The following is a 20,929-nucleotide window of genomic DNA, read 5'->3' as shown; positions in this document are numbered from 1 at the left end:
GTCCTTGTGGACCATATGCAAAGACTCCTGATCTTTGTTGTCCATTGACGAGAGCTCCATGATTTGGGCGATGGCCTGGGAGGGCTGTTTCGGGGCCTGCTCACCCCTCCACACTTTCTTCCCCCCTGCAGGTCTTGGTCCAGGGCCTGGGCCGGTTTCACCCCTTCTGGTGTGCCTGCAGACGTTCCCAAAGTCACTGCGGCGGTGTCGTGCCACTTTCTGAGCCGTGGGAGCTACCCTCGTAAGATCAGCGCCCATAGCTCCAATGTTAGTAGCATCGGTCGACAGAGTTGCAGATGAGGTCTTTGCCTGTGCTGGTTGAGCCAGCTTGGGCTGCGTGGCTTTCTTCTCCTCCGTCTGCGGCTTCTCAGATTTCTTCCGTAGTTTAGCTGGGGTAGATGACTTCCTCTTTGAAGAGGAGCTTGAATGTATGCTGGCAATGGAGGCGGAAGGTGATGCTGATCGCGCCTTATCAACTTTGGGACCCGCTTCCGCTGCAAACCCAGTGGACTCGGACTTGTGGCTCTTGGCCTTACCTTGGACCAACACGGATGAGGCGCCATCAAAGGACTTAGAACACTGCTCGGAACGGCTGGTCTTGGACAAGGCATGACCCTGGTCGAAGCACGGGTCAGAGGCCTTGTTCGTGTTAAGCCATGCCGCCAACCTACTGTGTAGGAATGGCGGTCCTTTGTCGTTTTCTTGAAGAAACCATGGCATATCTCGCACTCTACTTCCTTGTGGTCCGGATGCAGGCAGTAGAGGCATTGCAGGTACTTGCCCTCCACAAACACATTCTGTAGCCTGCATTTGGTGGAAGGCTCAAGAGGGACCTTCCCTCCTTCTTCTCCGTCATGGTGAGGGGGCGTGAAGTAGGCTCAAGATGGCCGTGTAGACTATTCGATGGATCTTCGCCGTTGAGGGGTGCAGAACTTCACCGACAACGGGTCCCCGCTGTCGGCAGATGAAGAAAAAGAAACATACAAAAAGCTCTGAGAGCAAACTGGAGGACTACCAACACTGAAGCGTGCGGTATAAATGTGAAGATGGCTGCCAGAGGAGGGTCTTAGAGAGAGGACTGTCATTGGATGGGGGCAGTATGACCCAGAGCACAGTGATTGGTTTAGAGAAGAAATAGTTTTTTCTTTTACCAGGGATTCCCAGCCTGACGAACGGGAATATTCACGAGCATGTGAATACATGCCAGACCCCATGCTGGAGAATAGTAGTGTATGTTTAGTGTTTTAGTTACCTGTGGGTTTTAATTGCTCAGAGTTTTTCAAGTACTAAATACATCGTGGTATGTTTATACACTCTGCCCAACTTATATTAAGTGTGGTCTTTGTGTGCTTAACTATACCCTTCAACACTCTCCTATGTCTAAGCCTTACTGGTATAAGGCTAGACATTAGGATATGTTCCTGCTCATCAGAATAGGGAGGCTTCTAAGTATCTGTCCACACAGCTGATTGTAAAAATACACCTTAAAAAGGTATTATGCGACATTAGCCAAGATGATGGAGATAGAAAGGTGGGTGGCAAGCAGGAAGAGTAAATGATGATACGTTCTATGCATGGCAGTCTATACAGTGCTCAAGAGACTATCAGTGCTGGAAGTCACAAGCAGAACAGCGTGTGAAACCTTTGTGGATCCTCCAGTAGAAGAGTCTTGACGGCTGTGAGCAGAGATACCTCAAACATAGGTAAAACAATGCTATATCCATTTACTGAAAATAAAAGCACGGAAAGGATGTACCATTTCTCCCTTTCAAACCAGCTCATCCATCAAAAACAGCTTCCTTTAACACCAGTAAAATATTTTCATAACGCGGTAAAACCAATGAATGCCTATGCAATCTGCCTGTTTTTAGTACATGATAAAAGCAGGGGGATTCCATATGAATCCATTGTAAATGCATCCCAAAAGCACAACTTGAAGGAGGTGTTTAGACTTTTTGCACTGTGAAGTGTAAAAAACGTGAAAAGGCTATTGTGCATGTTTCTACACCTTTGTGCACTGCATTGTGCAAATGTGAAAAACTGTACAAAGGGGTCCTTGTTTTTTGCACGAAAGTACAAAAATAGCAAGCCCCCTTCATTCAGTTTACTCTTACTTAAAATGATGCCCTAAATGAGGGTTTAAACTATCACCTGGAATTTGAGTTTGCTTTCTCCTCTCTCCCGGTCTCGCTTGTGCATATTCACATTCAGTGCCTCGTAGCAGTCTTTCCAGTATAGGGCCATCTGCTCGTGACCGCTGCCAAGCATGTCAACTTCGTACTGCTTCATGTATGGAATAATCTGGCACACCGGAACAAAAACAAAATATATTTTACAATTATGGGCATATTTCAAACAATGCATAAAAATGATCATAATAAAATACATTTTAGATCAAATTTGCAATGAATTTAGTGCTTTAGTCTGCAAGAGTTCAAGAACCAGACCCAATTAAAAAGGTTTTTATCCTTAATGCCAGTTTTCATTAAATGTTCATTCACATGCAGAAGTAGATTCCAGACAGCAGAAAAGAGTAACCATTGATGGTGGAAAATAATCTTATTCAGCATGTGCTTTCCCTACTTTCTACTGTATTACATTAGGTTTCTGCCTTTACCCCAACACCCCCACCACTAAATATCCTGGTGATCCTGTTCCAGGCAAGTTCACTTTAGGTCTGTTGTCGCACTGAACTTGCTGTAAAGTTTTTCTGTATGTCCACCACCTGTTGTGTAGTTTACGATACTATGCATTTCTTCTCAATTCTACCCATGAATTTACCTTGACCCCACCTATAATGCCTAATATCTTGTGCAAAATACTTGTCTTTTATATCAGTGATATTTGAAAACTCGTTTCATGCCATCTTTTCATTTAAACTGGCATGGGGGAGGTCGATGAGAGATGCGGGGCAAATAAAAATAAGGCTGCTTTTGGAAAAATGCCAGGAGATTACGCCAGTCTCAACTCACTCGAATAACAAAAAAAATTAAAACTACAGCTGAAAACCTAGTCTTTAAATGTAGAGCAAGGGCCCCAAGAGTCATTGTTTTGAAGCAGAGCTTGAGACATTGTGAGGCCAAAGGTATAGTTTGTGATATATTTAAAAAACGTTAAGTCATTAAACATAAGATACATATAGCTAGAAAAGCAAGTGAATGAGATGGAATTGCACCATAAACATGTCACAAGGAACACCACCAACACCTCTAATTACTTCTGATTACACTGTTTTACACATAGTATTTAAGACCCTGAGCAATGAAACATCCACAAAGATCACCACAACTTACAAATTTATCAATGTAGATCCTCCATTCCTCGGTTTTGCAGTACTCCTGAAAGTCCTCAAAGAAAGAAGGGCTTCCATTGGTGGAAGGCAAAGAGGGCAGGTGCAGATACATGAAGAGCTGTTGATAGATCTTAGACACCAGAGTGCGCACAATGGGTATTAGGAAGGAGTAGGTTTCTGTCTTCTGATTGATAGAATGGTTGAGAATCCCTTCCAGCATCCCCAAAAGATAGCAAGCTTCCTCCTGGCTAGCTATCACTTTGGTCTGAAGAAGTGTGTTCAATTTGGCTGTTGCCATTGCACAAATCTAAAAGGAAATCAAAGGTGAGCGGTTTTGTGAGTTGAAAGTGTACCAAATAAATAAAAAGGGTGGTAACACAATTCTTCTGGGATAAGCTACTTCATGCACTTCAAATAGAAAAATGAAACCACAGAGAGTAACAGCAGCATTAGATGTGCCCCTTATTAATTGCCTGAATAAGTAACAGATATTGCATGACGATTTTCATACCAGTCACATATATTGGTGACGAGCTGCCATCCCCCGTGACAGGTGAGGTACAAAGAGGAAGCTTGGAAATGTAAGGGGAGCAGCTTTCAGCATCAGAAATCCCTATCCTGTGATTTTACAGCACAACATGGACACATGGCAGAAAAGGAGGCGGCAGAGAGCCAACAAAGAAAGATCTGGTGTGGGTGGGAACATGGATGGGAAGGGTCACAATTACTTGGATAAAATGTTCATACTGCCCATCTGGCACAAGGCCTGAAGTAGTTTAGATCCTACCTTTTCCTGATGACCCCTCACCTTAGGCATTATCACAGATGAACATACTGATGGAGTCACCATGAGGGACCCACAAGGTTAGTGTGCCCGTAGGTCCTTTGGTACCCTGTGTGAGATCCCTTGCACAGCTGGCTGTGTAGGTTCCACTGGTTGGTTGCAGCCTTTTTGTTTTATTCAGTGGAGTACAGGCTAGTGTCCCTGGGGTTCCAACTTGAAGACGTTGTTCCTAACAGAGCAAATTGGATATGGATGTTGTTTTCTATAGTCATGACTGGTGCTTGCCTAAGACCGGTAACTGCGATTCCCAGCAGTAGATCTGACCTGTTTGTGTATGAAATCTGGTTTTCAACCTATCAGTGATTGTATAGCAGCCAAATGTTAGATTGGGACTGGGAGACGAGTTACCTCCTTGGGCACTTATTTCCATGTAAACTGAGGATCCTCATCCTAAACTTGGTGCACACTGGGATAGAGCCCTGAGCATACAAGATGATACCCAACAGAAGAGGAACCATGAAGATCTGATGGTCCTTGCGTTCTCCCAAGATCTCTTCTGATTGGTATATGGTGTATCGTTAACCCACATTTGGAAGCAGTGCATTTGGTTAACCTAAATTTGACCGGTGGAGTAAAATACATATATGTATATATTGATGGGAAGGGCTGGATTTAAGAAGGGGTGTGAAGAGAGAGGGGTTGGGCAGGGAAAAGTCATGGGGAGGACCCTGTATTAAAAAAAGGAACAAAATGCAACAACCTACGTTAGGTTGACCAAATTTATCAGTTCTGATGGCAAAGCTTTGCTTGGTATTTGTGGGTACCAAACCTGTAGGAACCACTCGGAACAGAGAACCAGTGTGATCCCTTTACCATAAACATATAGGCACAGTTTATTCTTCAAAGGTCCCGTGCTTCCAGAAAAGCCTTACTCTCCAGTCCTTGCGCAGATGTGCCATGAAAAACTGGAAACCCTCACACAGAGCAACAGTAACAGAGGCAGAAGCCCTTGGTTGCCTCACGAAGTGCAGCTCAAGGTACAACCTGTGTGACAGTGTCAGAGACATGACCCTGTTAAAGGGGATGGTGACCCCTCACAACCTGTGGTAAGGAGGTCGACTAGGGTGTTTGCTTGAGCCAGTCCTGCTCAAAGGATGGGGGTGAAGGAGTTGTTTGGGCCACAGTCTCATCCCTCTTTAGGTGGCTGGTTACAAATGAATAGTAACACTGTCAATCACCCAATGCCTACCTTACACCATGCTGGTCGGTCTTATCCGTTTTGCTTTTCATAACCAAAAGGGACAGAAACCATTGCAGCGAAAGATGCAAAAACGACCCACGAGAGAGAGATGCAGCGAGGAAACATGAGCTGGACGAACATCACTTACTACACATTGGCATCAAATACACTTCACCGCAGCAGAATACTAACTCTGAATTCAGCAATTGCTGCACTGAACCGGTGGACCAGCATTGGGAAACGGGAAGTGCTTGAGGACATTTTATACCCTCAAACCTGTGTAACCCAACCCCTGAGGAAAAGTCAAGTAGTGAAGGTCTGTGGCAACCAGGTGAGCACTCTAACCAACTAAGAGGAAGTCTATGCCAAATCACCAGAACTGCACTTTAAAAAACAGAGCGTGCCGAACAGGAGAACTGGGTTATTCGGGTGAGATCATGTGGAGAAGAGGCGGACCAAGATGCCAGGCGGAGGAAGGACCGTAGCGCAAAGTGTGGAGGAGACTGAAAGCGAGTTTGTTAAAGGTGAGGTATTGGATGTGAGAGAAGGTGGTACTTAAGTGGGAGAGAGTGTCTGTGTTGAAATGGATTTTCAGTATCAACCTGTGGACAAATTCTGATAGACCCCCCTATTCTGGTGAACAGGGAAAGACACTAATGTCTATTTAAACTCTATGAAGGTAGTGTTACCGAGCAGCAAGGCTTAAACTTTGAACAGTATGGGAGTGGTGAAAGGCTTAGTTAGGCACACACAGAGCACTCTTAATAATAAAAGTTAGGCAGAATGTACAAAGGGGAGTAGTTTCTTACCTGTAACTCAATTTCGCCAGCATTGGCATCTTTCATGGATTCACATGCTGTGAATATTTCCCCATCGTCAGGCTGGGAAACCTCTAACTTTAACTTAGCGTTTTCCCATGGAAAACTTTGACACTTTAGTGTCCTATCAACGTTCTTTTGTGGTGCTTTAGGCCAAGCCAATAGTACGTCTGATATAAATAGCCCCGCCCCCGCGGCTTCCATTCAGATTTTAACCTCCAAAGTAGAGGGAACCCAAACTCAGGTTTGCTTGCAGGGGTGGCCGGCGGGCGCATATTAATCCATGAAAGATACCAACGCTGGAGAAATGAAGTTACAGGTAAGAAACTACTCCCTTCTCCAGCATTGGATCTTTCAAGGATCCACATGCTGTGAATAGATTACATAGCAGTAAAAACCAATGTGTGGCAGTGTGTCATAGGCAAACCAACCAATAGCAAGTGACAGAGTAAAACAGAAAAACCCTCAAAGCTGCAGGGCCTACCTTACTGAAACAGGTGTTGGTGGACCGCTCATCCCACCTGCACATCTTCCATATGTTGCTGCCCCAGACAGTAATGCCTAGTGACGGTATGCGGCACCGCCAAGGAGGCCACCTTGCAAATGTCCACCAGCGGTATCCCAGACCATAGCGCTGCCGATGACGCTGTGGACCGCGTAGAATGAGCCTTCGGAGGACCCCTCAAATGCTTGCCAGCTTTTGTGTGACAAAACAAAATTGTAGATGAAACCCAACAGGAAAGTCCTTGTTTGGAAATAGACTGCCCCTTGTTGGGGGCCCCAAACGCCACAAACAGCTGCTTTGACTTCCAGAAGACCTGTGTACGATTCAGATAAAATTTGAGTGCCCTCTTAATGTCCAGAGAATGCAGGGCCTTTTCTGCTGGCGTGGATGCATTAGCAAAGAACGAGGATAAGGCAATAGAGGCAAGTTTGTGAAACGCTGACGGCACTTTCAGGGTAAAGTGCGGGTTAGTAGCCAGGAGAACCTTGTCCTTCATAAACCTTAGATAAGGCGGGTCAATGACCAGCGCCTGCAATTCTGACACCCGCCTGGCCGAGGTAATCGCCACTAGAAAAGTCACCTTCCATGAGAGGAACTTCAAAGAAGCCGTCAACATGGGTTCAAAAGGAGGTTTCATCAAAGCCGAAAGAACTACATTGAGGCTCCACACCGGTGCAAACCTTTTCACTGGGGGAAATGTCTGAAATAGCCTTTTCAGAAAATGTTTCACCTAGCGATCACTAAACAGAGGAGCAGCATGGCGCCTTCGCGTGAACCTAGAAATCGCCGCCAAATGCACCTTGATGGATGATAACGCCAGGCCCCCTTGTCAAGGTGCAGCAAGTACGGGAGAACCTGAGCCGGGGAGACGTCCAAAGGCTTTATCTCAGGGCGACCCTCACACCAGGCACAGAATCTCGCCCATTTATGACCATACAAGACATTGGTAGAAAGGCCCTTGCCGCCTCCAAGATCCGGTGACACTCCTGGGAGATCCCAAGATGACCGAACTTGGAGTGATCAGGAGCCACGCCACCAGGCTGAGACACGCTGGATCGTGATGCCACAGTCTGCCGTCGTCCTGAGACAGGAGATCCGGATCCGAACCGAAAAGGCTGTTCCACCGCCAGATGAAGGAGATCTGAAAACTACATCTGCGTGGGCCAGAATGGGGCAACCAAAATCACCCTGCACTGGTACTTCCGAATCCACTGGATGGTCCTCCGAATGGTTGGAAATGAGAGAAACGCATACACAAAGAGGCCCCTTCACAGGAACGAGAACACATTCCCCCAATGACTCCGGATGAGCCCCTCTGCTGGCAAACTCCGGACACTGCTTGTTTTCCTTCGTAGCAAACTAGTCTATGGGAGGAGACCCCCATGGCTGGAAGAATCTTGCCACCTGCTGCGCCTTCAGCCTCCCCTCGTGCAGCTGACTGGCGTCCCTGCTGAGCACGTCCGCTTGAACATTCAGAACCCCTGCAGATGGAAAGCGAAAATATTGATCCCTTGAGCTAGAGACCAATGCCAAACGTCCAGCGCCTCCTTTGACAGGACTCTGGAATGTGTGCCCCCTGCTTTGTTAAATAGAACATTGTGGTGATATTGTCCGTTAACACCCTCACCACTGATCCACGGATGCGTGGAAGAAACTCAAGCACATTGATATGCAATGCTGTCTCCGCCCGAGACCATAGGCCCTGTACCTGTGACTCGCCGAGGTGTGCCCTCCACCCTATCTGGGAGGCATCTGCTGTGATCGTGAATTGGAACTCTGGCTCCAGCAAGGGCATGCCCCTTACGAGATTGGTCATGCAAGTCCACCACCGAAGGGCATCCATCAAGCCCTCGTCGACTACCAGCTTGTCTGACCATAATCCTCGACTCTGCAACCACCTGCCTGCGAGGAATTCCTGCACCGGCCTCATGAACAGGCGGAAATCGGGAAGAAGAGGAATACACAACGCCATGGCCCCCAACAGTGACATGTAACCTCAGACCGAGACCACTGTGCCCCCTTTCGACTCGTCTGCCTGGGACCGCAGCTTTTCCACTCGCTCGCTGGAAGGTTTGACCAGATTGTCCTTGGTATGAAACTGCGCCCCAAGAAACATCAATTCTCTGGACAGCGTTAAATACGATTTGTCAAAGTTGACGGCGATTCCCAGCCATTGCAAAAGTCCTATGGTCGCCATGAGAGACTCCCTTGCCCGTTCCTGCGACGAACCCCTTACCAACCAATCGTCCAGGTAGGGGTACACATGAGGACCATCCCTCCGGAGGAAGGCAGCCACCGGGGCCAGAGACTTCGTAAACGTCCTGAGGGAAGACTTCAAGGCAAACGGGAGGACCCAAAACTGATAGTGATGTTCTCCTACCACAAAACACAGGAACTTGAAGTGTTTCTGCCTCATCGGGATGAGAAAATAGGCATCCTGCAGATCTAATGATGCCAGGAATTCGCCCGGTTTCACCGAGTGGATGACATCTTGAAGGGTAAGCAACTTGAACGTCAGGCGTTGCAGATTCTTGTTCAACGCCCGAAGATGTAGAATAGGCCTCCACTTGCCGTTGGGGCTTTTCATGACGAAGTACCGGGAGTACACCCCCTTGACCCACTGCGTGACCGGAACTGGTTCTATCACCCCTTTCTCTAGCATGAGTACCACCTCCTGCCGCAGGATTGGAAGATGCGGCTGCATCACATGCAATGGCGGAATAGGGAACGGAGGACGTTGAAACTCCAACGAGTGTCTGAGACGTACCGTATCCAGCACCCAGCAATCTGATGCTATCCGTTGCCACTCGTCGACATGATTCGCCACCCTAACCCCCCCCCCCGCAGATTTTCCATATGGCAGTCATTGTGGAGCTTTTGACTGCCTTCCTTTAGCAGCCGAGGACTGCAAAACTTTCTTTTGCTGAGCTTGAAAGTTCCTGCTCTTCTGAGCCAACTGGACTGATCGCAGATATCCTTGAGACGAGTAGCTGGAGCGCCCATAACTGCAATCTCTGGAGGAAGCAAACCGGGCATTCCCGAGGGCTCCACAAAAAGCTCGAAAGGAGCGCAAAGAACTACCACTTTGCAAGGAACCCAAAGACTTTGCCGTCTCAGTATCCTCCTCCATTCTTTTCAGGGCCTCATCCATTTTTTCACCGAACAAGTGTTCACCCTCACAGTGCATATCGATGACCTTATATTGGACCTCTGGTAGAAAATCCGTACAATTCAGCCAGGCCTGCCGTCGGAGCACCACCCCATTATTAATTTGCTTAAACCCAGACTCCACCAGGTCCACTGCAATATTGATGCTGAGGTTGGAGGCCTCCTCCCCCTCTCGAACCAACAGCATTGCCTCTTTACGGTGTTGCTCCGGAAGATGTTCAAGAATCGGGGCTAGCCGGTGCCACATCTCCCGATCATATCTGGCCATAATTACCAAGGAATTTGCAGCCTTTTCAGTCGTAGCCCTCACCGTCAAGACCTTCTTCCCAAAGGCGTCCTGTTTCCTGGCCTCACTGTCCGGGGGTCCGGGGGTGTAACACATTTGTGTTGGCTTCTGGCTTACAGCTGGCAGCCGCCGAAACCATGGACTCGGGCGCGGCCTGTGACACCAAACATCAAGGGGTAGACTCAGGAGCCTTGAATTTCTTTTCTAGGCGACCCTTCACCGCAGGCTCCGAAAACAGGTGGCGCATTGTGTGCAGGCCCTCCTGCCACACGTGGTCAAGAATCAGAACCAAGAAGACCTCCTTCCTTCACTTTCCCATATGGTCGAAGAGAAAGCAGTCCTTACGTTCCTCTTCAGGCGCCAGCCCAAACTCCAGCCACGCCTTTGACATCATGGCGTGGAATAACCCAATACCATCCGGCGGAGATGGTTGCGCCGGACTACGGGACTACTCCACCTCAGGGTCCGTGTCCCAGGTAACTCTCCTTCCTCGGGATGACTCAGTGGACGGCAGAATCCCACCGGCAATGGCAACCGTGCCAGAGGTGACTTTGTAGGGGCATCACCAGGAAAACCGTTGACCACCGGCACCGCCGGACTCGCAGGCGGTGGCAATCTCGCATCTAGTTGCTCCAACAAAGACTGGAGCAACAGCAATGGACCACTGTCAGTCAAAGTCGTGGACGGCGCCGATGACACCACCGTCAACGACGGAACTGTAGACTGCATTACCACCGTCGACGAGGGAATATCCGTTGACTATCTCGTCGTCGGAACCACGATCTCCATGGTCTTAGCCTTCACCGGAGACCCAGACTTTTTGGAAGAACAACCGGAACGGTGCTTCGAAGACTCCTGGCTGGACGAAGACTTGTGATGATCTCTGGAGGACGAGTGCTTTGAGGAAGATTCCTTCGGCCTCGCCTGTCCTTTCTCTGACGATGACTTTTTGGGCCTACCACCAAACCACTTGGACTTGTCAGGCTGATCAGACTTGGAAAACGAGGAACCACTCGCCCCCTTCGAATGATGCGACCTAGACGTAGATGACTTGTTGCCTCTACCCACCTCTGACACAGGCCGCTCGGGGCTCAGATGCCTTCTCCGCTGGCCCCGAGACACTGGCTCCCCTAGGCCGAACGCACCTCCGAACCCGGGTAAGTGCCCTCGTTCAGCCAGCATATGAGCCATCGATTGCGGTCTTTAAAAGTCTTCTGCGAAACCCCTGGCATATCTCGCAGGCATCCGCTGAATGATGGGGGTAGAGACAGCCGCATGGCCATCCCCTTCGAATACCTTCTTGAGGCCGCAGGTAGCACAAGGCTGAAAGAGAGACTTTTTCTGAGCCACCGATGAAATACTGGCCCAAATACAGAAAGCACATGCAAACACGAAGAAACACGTGGTTATCCCAACAGTTTGGAGACGGTTGAAATCTGAAGGGAAGCCGCGGGCGGGGATATTTACATCAGACGTCCTATTGGCATGGCCTAAAGCACCCAAAAAGAACGTTGATAGGACACTAAAGTGTCAAATTTTTCCATAGGAAAACGCTAAGTTAAAGTTACAGAGGTTTCCCAGCCTGACGACTGGGAAATATTCACAGCATGTGAATCCATGAAAGATCCAATGCTGGAGAATTATAATTATTGAATAACTCTTATCAATTAAAAACCAAAAGGTAAGAAACACATTAAACACATACACATTTATTTTTGGGATGCTCTGGTTCCAGAGCACCAAACACAGTTAGATCAGCAATAGAACACGGTAGTGTAGCAAAGTAAGTGAAGAAAGAACAAGGTAAGTATCAATCAATTAAGAGACGTAATATGCAAGGCGGAATGGAGTTCAAATATAACCCACAACCATATCATTATAAGGTTCTAACAGTCCTTCCTTTGCTAGAAGAAGTGGTAAAAGTGCAATTAGAGTGACAAGTCCCAATTGAACTCTTTGATTGAGGCTAGGAGTCTAAAAAAGTAACCTGGACAAGGGTTGGCAAAGTCAACAGGCAGTCTGTGTTTTACATCTGAAGAACAATAGCAGTAAAGGTCTTAGGGGACCCTTTCCCAATCCAATTTCCTTAGGGGAAGCACAAAGGGTGATTATTGATTATCACTCCACCAATCACAGTCTGGCAAGGGAGCGATAGTACAAGGATTTTACACCTGTTTAACCCTATGGAGGTGGTGGGGGGGGGGGTTGAGGAACAGATAAGTGTACTCACCTGCTATACTCAGATTCACTCAGGGACTACTTTGGAGACTCCTTAAATCGCTAGGCCCATGTGCTCTGTGTCTTGGTTCTGTTGGAGTGGGGGCAATGTTTCGTTGGTGCAGTGGTCACTTTCAGCTTCAGGATTTTGGTCAAGCTAGTATGTGGCTTTGCACTCTGGCAAAACGGTTACTGGCCCTGGACAGCTGGATCACTGTAGCACGATGAAGAAAGGACCACCATACGACCTGAGAGGACCCCAGGACACGATGCACTAAGAGATCAGTGATGGCCATTGCAAACAAAAAGCAGAAGTCAACCTTGTGCCGGAAACAAAGAAGCTTGTCCTGTGAGGCCCCTCTTTGTACTGGACAGGTTCAAATGTAGGGGGAGGCCTATTGGGGTTGCAAGTCTGTGCAAGTCGAGGGGTTGCACAGTCCCAAGTCCGAACTAGAGACGTCGACAGATGCAGAGATGTAGACCACGAGGAGGCTGGTAAGCCCACAGGATGGCTATGGGACGTTTACAAAGGCATTCAAGGGCATGATCATCAAGCAGGGGTCAAGACTCACAGGGGTTGAGACTGTTTTTTCCCCAGAGTTGAAGGGAGGGGGGGACGAAGCACTAATGAAGGCCTTCTGGAGATCAGCAAACGAGCATGGCTTCGCCAGGATGGTTAAAGAAGAAAAGGCTGCATGGCTGCAACAATGTGTTCTGGGTTTTCAGTGAGATGCTCCTCTTTGAAGCAGACTTGGCTCCAGTGACGATCTGAATAATGGCTGCAATAGTCTGCCTTTTATCCAGGTTTTGAGTTGGAGTCGCACACAAATAAGGATCTGCAACACTCAAACTGTCTATAACAGACAGATATATGGCAAATCTGGCCTGAGAGAGCAGGAAGAATGCCAAAATGATGTCCAAAGGACAGGCAAAAATCTTGTGGCACAGCCATTTAAGTGTATATGGTACTCTAAAAGGCACACGAAATATATAAAAAAAAACACAGTAGGAAAATGTCTATCGCCACCAACCTGGCTTTGGTATATCATGCAAGTAACCACAAAGTTAGAAATAACTAAGTTATAGAGATTGTGGTGGGTCAAAAGGACAGAGACTCTCAAAGGACAGGTTCTTCCGTCTTTTATTAAATTAAAAATATAAGGCCTAAATGTCCCTATGACTATGGGTGGTCCCAGCCTATCTTACTAACTAAGGTGCTTGTCTATCAGTCGTGGACTATCCAAAGAAAAGGCGTCCGCATTTAAAAACGACCCTTATTGGGCCTACCACTAGATAAACTGACATAAGGAAGGAGAATGACTACCTTCTTCTAAAGTACTTCTAGTACCAGTCTTTAGTATCCAATGTGCAGATAGTCTCTTGTGACTTTTTCTTTTTTACAACTTTATTTAACTTTGCACACAGATTATGCAGTTACATTTGCGACATTCAATTTCAGTATCATAATACATGTATTGGCCGATTTTACATTACATTTACATCCTCAGGGGGTGGTAGCTCTGCTAGATACTGTTTGTACCGTGCCCATATATTCCTGGGTCTAGAGGGGGTCATTACTGAGTCTATATACAGTTCTTCGGTGTCATTAGCCCACAACATGTCTCTGTTCCAGTCCTCTACTGTTGGCGGGTGAGCGTTTTTCCACCTCATCAGAATGACCCTTTTTGCTAACAGCAGACTTAAATTGAGCAGTTTTCGCCAAGTTGGGTTAAGTTTCCCAATCGCCCCCAATATACACAACTGCGGTGTCCATTCGACCGGTTGGTCCGCCATCTTATCCAGAGCTCCACAGACCCCGGCCCAGTATTGACTTAGTTCTACACAGTCCCACAGCATATGGTATATATTAGCATTTTCAGAATTGCATCTTGGGCAGTTGCCAGAGAGAGTGGGATATAGACGCTTGAGTTTTGCTGGCGTGTAGTGGGTTCTATGGATAATTTTATAGTGTATCAATTTGAATCTCGAGTTGCAGGATACCAGCTTAGTCAGTGCACAGATCTGGGACCAATCCTGTTTTTCTATCGGCTGGTCCAAATCTCGCTCCCAGCCAGCTTTTGTGGTGTGGGGTGTTTTCGGGCGTGTTTGCATTATAGTTTTGTAGAGAGTGGAGGCCGTAACCTTCTGAGTCCCCCCCGTGAATATGTAACCAAGACCCATGTTTATTTCGGGTTCGTTTGCGAATGATGGGTAGATCCGTTGTGTGGTTGTTGCAACCTTGTCGAATTGCTGTCTGTGTGCGTTTGTGTTTCCTACCGTGTCTTTAATCTCATCCCACTCCACAAACTGTTTGTCCCGAAACATCTGACCCCATTGTGCGATTCCTTTGGCAGTCCAGTGCATTGCCACCGCACTGTCTAAGGGGAAGGGTGTGTGGGGGTCGCCCCATATTGGCATGCTCGGGTGGTATAGTTTGCCGGCTGCAAACATATCATTTATTTTGGCCCATGCCGTGATTGTGACATTGGATGGATGCATAGTGTTATATCGTTTAGGTGTGGGCCTAGTGATTTTCTGTAGGGCCAGTATCGCTTCCTGTCCCCTCGCGGGAGGGGGTGGAGGGCCAGGGTTGAGGAAGCATGTAGCCCAGTCAGCAGCATAATGTGCCTGCGCTGCCAGGTAATCCAATTCCACGTCGGGAGCCATTAGGCCGCCTCTGGGATACGTATCTGTTCGCACCCTCAAGCTCAGCCTCGAGTGGCCTCCCCATACAAACGCTATGCATGCACTATTAATTTGGAGAATAGTGTGGGACCCGGCCACACCGGTACTGTACTGAACAGATAGAAAAGCTTAGGCAGAATGATCATTTTAATTAATGCTATCCTGCCCATCATTGATATTGGAAGGGCATTCCAGCGCTTTATTTTGATGCAAAGTGCGTCTGCCAGTGAGGTGTAGTTTAGTGTTCGGGAGAGTTGAGCGGATCTGGCGACTGCCGCACCTAGATAAACAATGTGTAATGGGCTCCATATAAGGCTGTGCAGGTTCTGGGGCTGCATGGTGGCATCTGTGAGCGGGAATATCTCCGACTTATTGGGATTTAGGCGAAGACCTGAATATTCTCCGAACTCTTTCACTGCAGCCAGCACCTTGCCCAATGTGCGGTCTGGGTTTTTCAGGTATAATAAGATATCATCCACATAAAGCGTTATAATATGTGGTTTACCCTCTAGCCATATCCCGAATGTGCTATAACGGAATCTGAGTATGTCCGCAAGGGGTTCAATAACCAGGGCGAAGAGTAGTGGGGAGAGTGGGCAGCCCTGCCTAGTGCCCCCCAGTAGTTCAAGTATGTCTGTAAAAGATCCATTAATTCTGATTTTAGCGTATGGTCGCGTGTAAAGTATTCGGATCCACCTTATGAAGTTTGGGCCAAATCCATAGTTTCGTAACACCCCGAACAGGAACGGCCATGAGACAGTGTCAAATGCTTTCCTCATAAATAAGGAGACCGCTATTCCTTGGGTTTCTGGGGGTATCGTGGCAATGATTTGGTGGCATCATCTCCTTATATTCGTTGCCGTAGATCTGCCTAATATAAACCCCGCCTGATCTTTGTGTATCATGTATGACATCAGTGGTGTAAGCGTAGATGCTATTATTTTGGCCAGGATTTTGGCATTGGTGTTTATTAGGGATAAAGGTCGGTATGACCCACAATCCCCAGGTGGTTTCTCCGATTTCAGCAGGAGAGTAATTATTGCTTCCATGGTGGTCTCGGGGAGTTCCCCTGTGTCCAGTGCCTCCATCCATACAGCGTGGAGCCTGGGAACCAGTTCACTACTAAACTCTTTATAGAACTCAGCACTTAGCCCGTCTGAACCCAGCGCTTTCCCGTTGGGGAGAGCTTTTATTGCATCGAGTATTTGAGGTTCGGTGATGGGTAGCTCAAGTGTTTCCCTAGTGGTATCCGCTAAAAGGGTTGTGGGTATCTGAGCCAGGTAGCTCTCAATTTCGTCATCTGTTGCAGTGCTTTGCGGGGAGTATAGGTCTTTGTAATATGCATAGAAGGTCTCCTTCATTTTGTCCTGGTCGGTGGTTACCACACCATCAGGCATCTGTATGCATGGTATGGTAGTGGGGCCATTCTCTATGCGTACTGTTCTAGCTAATAATTTCCCCGGGCGTTCCCCTTCCCCATATCTACGGGCTGCAGCTGGTCGATCAAAGTATCTGACCTCTTGTTCTGCGGTCTCGGTGTATTCGTCTAGTTTGGTCTTTAGTTCAGAGCTGATTTGGGGTGACTGAGAGGATGCATACTGTGATTGCAGGGATGCTATTTGAGATTCTAGACTAATTAACCTATTCCTAATGTCTTTAAGGATTCCCCCCTCTACGGATATTGAGTGACCTCTGATGCAGACTTTGAACGCCTGCCATAGTATAGACTGGGTCGAGACAGTGTGTTCGTTGTTTTCGAAGTAGTCCTGTATATATTGTTTCATCGAGGTGTTATAGACCAGATCTTTCAGGGCTGCCGGCTTGAATCTCCAAGGTGGTCTGGAGAGGACCCGACCAGGGATTCTTAATGTTAGCTGTATCGGTGAGTGGTCCGAGTACGTTCTTGAGTGTATATGGGAGTATGTGACCCATGCCATGCTGCCCCCATCTATGAGCCATAAATCTATCCTGGAGTGCATGTCATGGACTGTGGAGTAATAGGTGTATTCCCTACTGATCGGGTTCAATGTTCTCCAGGCATCTTTTAGTTGTAGATCAGCCATATGTAGGTGTATTGCTTGTGTGGCTTTAGTCAGTGTTCTAGCTTGCGTAGATGTGCGATCGAGATGTACATCTAATATTGTGTTAAAGTCCCCGCCACAAATCACCCGGGCTGTCGGGTATCTTGCCAATTTTTCAAACACTGAAGCATAAAAGTCTGGTTGGTCGATGTTCGGACCGTACACATTCAGAAAGACAAATTCTTTATCATATAGGTTCCCATGAAGCATGAGATATCTCCCCCCCGGGTCACACTCAACATCAATACACTCAAAAGGCAGTGTTTTGTGAATCAGAATTGCTACCCCTCTGGCCCAGCTGGAGTATGTCGTGAAATACTGATGTGGGCCCCAGTTAGGCATCAATTGTCCTCCTCGTCGCGGACAAGAATGGGTTTCCTGTAAGAAGATCACCCTGGCCGCGTGTCTATTGAGGTAGGCCTCTTAATCCTAGATCCCAGGCCCCTTACATTCCAGCTAAGCATATTGATGTTGTCTTTGTCTAAGCTAGCCATTGTCTATGGGGTGTACAGAGCCATGTGGCCTCTTATAATCTGCCATTGTGAGATGGAATGACGGCATGTCTGACATCTGTGTGCTTTTTCTTTTATAACAAAACCCTGCAACTCCCGTGTAAGTCCCTCCCCTCACCCTCACAGTTCCCCAAACTTCAACTGTGCCATTAGATATCCATCCCTCCCCACCCAACAACATTTCAAGCACCTGCTACAGCGGGGGCTACGGCGCATCCAGAGCCCAAGCCAGCTTCACTTATAGGTATCGTGTCCGGTTTACACACGTTGCTCTCGCACATCCTACTGACTTCTGGGACGGTGTTTCCAAAGCCGATTAGACATGTACATTCTATTTTAGTGTCCCAGATGCGGGCCTCCAGGGTGGAGGCTTCAGGCATTGCTGTTCCTTTTCACTTCAAGAACGGGATGAGAATATTTAGGTCTCAGTCTTGTTCAAATCGCCCACACTTTAAGTCTGTCCCGTGTTCGGAGGGATATGCGTTTCTATGAAGGTCGCCGCTTCTTTGGGAAATGTGAAAAAGTAGGACTTGTTTTGTTGCTGGATTTTGAGCCTGGCGGGGTAGAGCATTGTATATTGAACTTGCCGTTCGCGTAGCATTTTCTTGACTCCTGTAAAGAGCTTCCTTTCCTGTTGAACCGCCAAGGTAAAGTCCGGAAAGATGCGGATAACATTTGGCGGTTTTAAGGATCAGATCTCTGTCCCTGTAGTTTAACATGCGCGCTATGATGGGCCTGGGGTATGCCCCGGGTTTCGGGGCCAGTGATCTGTGCGCCCTCTCGACTATGAACATTGGTGACCATCCGGGATCACCCAATAGTGTGCGGAGGAGATCTTCCACTGCCTTCTCCATCGATCCTTTCATGGCGCCTTCTGGAACACCAATAATGCAGATGTTGTTTCTCCTAGATCTCGCCTCCAAATCTGCACATTTGGACTTCACCATTCCAAGTTCGATAGCCATTGTCGATACCGTGGTTTTCAGGGCCTCCAATGCATCCTCAGTGCCAGATATCCTAGATTCCGCCTCCGTCATGCGCGTGGTTGTCTTGTCAAGTTGTGTCTTAATGTTGGCAACACTTGCCGTGATCCCATCTAATTTGTCCGTGAGTGCAGCGAAGCCCTGTTGCATCGCCTGAAAAACGGCCTGGGGGTCCATCATTGTAGTCGGGGTCGCCTGCTTCTCCTGCACCAGCGTTTCCTGGTCTGTCTCAGGCTCCGCTTCCCTCTGCATCGCGGTCGTGAATTTGTCGATGGTTCCTCTGCCTTTCTTTGGGCCAAAGTTCTTGGGCATCGTCTCCGGAATGGGAGATGTGGGTTATCCAGGCGCTCAATGGGAAGGCCGTATTGATTCCACCACGATTCACTCTGCGCTATATCTGCCCGCGGTGGTGGAGTCCGTGCCCCGTCGCAGCTTTATTAGAGGGGGCAGACGTTTCTCACTGTCATATATGGACGAATGGAGCGCTAGTTTCGGTGCGCATACAGTCATCAGTCCCTGGGAGATGGTGGCCCGCGTAAGCGGTGCGGGGAGGCCCCATCAGGGATAGCTGGGTGGCGTGCTGGTTTTGAGGCGAGGGGGACCTACCTCTTCAAGTGCAGTCCGACCACAGAGCAGGCCTTCACCCGTCCGGGCCTCTCAGGCTCCCATGCAAAGAAGGCGGCAAGTGGGTCAGCGGGCGGTGCATGATATCCGGGGGCAGCCGCGGCTTCCTCACGCTGGCTGGATGGCAGGAGCGGCCCGATGCCGCCGGGGCGGGGCTCCTCCCTCTTCCCGCACCGATCAGTCTGAAATTTCGTGTGGGGTATCTGAAGATATTGTTACCCGTCCTCTGCAAAAATCGCGGGTAACCGGAGCCTGCAAATTGTCTTTTCTGGCTTTGCGGCCCTGGGTCTAGCCGGAGCTCACACGAGAGCCGCCATCTTCTCTCGTGCGCAACAGCGCCCCCTCAACATTCCCTCTTGTGACCTTTTGTATTAATCTCTTCAATTCCCAAAGGAAAAACTTGATCTTCAGTTCTTCACTTGGATTCCTCTTTGACTGTTTCTTATTAGTAGAAACTTCAGCTGGCCCTTTTGAGGGACTATGATCTTTAGGGGTTTTCTTACTTTATAACAATTCCAACTCTCTTGAATCTCTTGCTTCTGTATCTTGGGTATAGGTTCTTGACAATGTCTTTCTTTCTCTTTAACACTACAATACTTACATTCAGGACAGCAAGTTATTTTCATATATATGTATATATATATGGGATACATTACTCACCGTAATCGTATTTCTGATGCTTGTATCTGCTTAGATTCACATGCTGTGCATAGGCCGACATCTAGTGGAAGCTGCGGAGTATTACAGTTTGTTTTTCGAAACTCGAAAATGGCCGTCGACACAGGGCGTGCCAGTAATACTATCCCTAGTGTGACGTCCACTGTACCCAAGATCCCTCACGCGTCTAGGATCCTCAGATTGTATTTTTTCTGACATGAGGTAGCATGAGGAGTAGCGTGAGTACAGATAATCCAAGCAGATAGACAGAAAGGTAAGACTACAAGCAATCATACGCCTTCTCTCGGAGGGGAGGAAGGGTGGGTCGCATGTGAATCTAAGCAGATACAAGCATCAGAAATACGATTACGGTGAGTAATGTATCCCTTCTGAGGCTTGTGGAATCTGCTTAGATCACATGCTGTGCATAGATTAGCGTGCAGTACCAGAAGAAGGAGGTGGGATGTGAGAAGGGTCATGAGCAAATAAGTGTCTTAGAACCGCTTGTCCCACTTGTGTATCTGTCTTGGAATGGGTGTCAATGCAGTAATGCTGAGTAAAAGTGTGAATAGAGCTCCAAGTAGCTGCTTTGCAAATGGTGTCGAGGGGAACATTTGAAATGAAAGCCAGAGTGGCCCCAATGCCTCTAGTAGAGTGGGCCCTTGGCGTAAAAGGCAGAGTCTTTTCAGAGAGTGAGTAACACAGCTGGATACAGTTAATAATCCACTTCGAGATGGCTCCTTTAGAGACGCGATCCCCCTCTCTGCCTGTAGCTACGGAGACAAACAGTTGATCTGTTTTCCTTAGCGGTCTTGTTTTATTTACATAGTAGAGGACCGCCCTACGCACATCTAGGGTGTGTAGTTTCACCTCAGCCGAGCTTTGCGGGTTCTGGAAGAAAGCCGGAAGCTCGATTAACTGGTTTACATGGAATTTTGATATAAATTTAGGTGAGAACCTAGGGTGTGTGCGTAAAACCAGTTTGTCTTTATGGATAGTAAAGAAGGGATCCTGCACTGACAAGAGCCTGAATTTCACTGACCCTTCTTATAGAAGTAATAGCTACTAAGAAGGCCG

At 47.9% G+C, this 20,929-nt stretch overlaps 1 protein-coding gene across 3 annotated transcripts in view; it reads right to left on the bottom strand.

Annotated features, from left to right (window-relative positions):
- Positions 1-20,929, bottom strand: part of NBEAL1 (neurobeachin like 1) — a 2,018,929-nt gene that overhangs the window by 742,674 nt on the left and 1,255,326 nt on the right. For all 3 annotated transcript variants that reach the window (XM_069615520.1, XM_069615521.1, XM_069615522.1), the window contains 2 exons: positions 3,294-3,599; positions 2,152-2,301 (listed from right to left, as the gene is read on the bottom strand). In XM_069615520.1, coding sequence (XP_069471621.1) covers positions 2,152-2,301; positions 3,294-3,599 — 456 coding nt within the window. The remainder of the gene's footprint in view (positions 1-2,151; positions 2,302-3,293; positions 3,600-20,929) is intronic.

The sequence above is a fragment of the Ambystoma mexicanum genome, chromosome 9 (assembly GCF_040938575.1).
Source record: "Ambystoma mexicanum isolate Mex_15411 chromosome 9, UKY_AmexF1_1, whole genome shotgun sequence".
Taxonomy (NCBI): domain Eukaryota; kingdom Metazoa; phylum Chordata; class Amphibia; order Caudata; family Ambystomatidae; genus Ambystoma; species Ambystoma mexicanum.
This window is presented reverse-complemented; position numbering and strand designations above follow the sequence as displayed.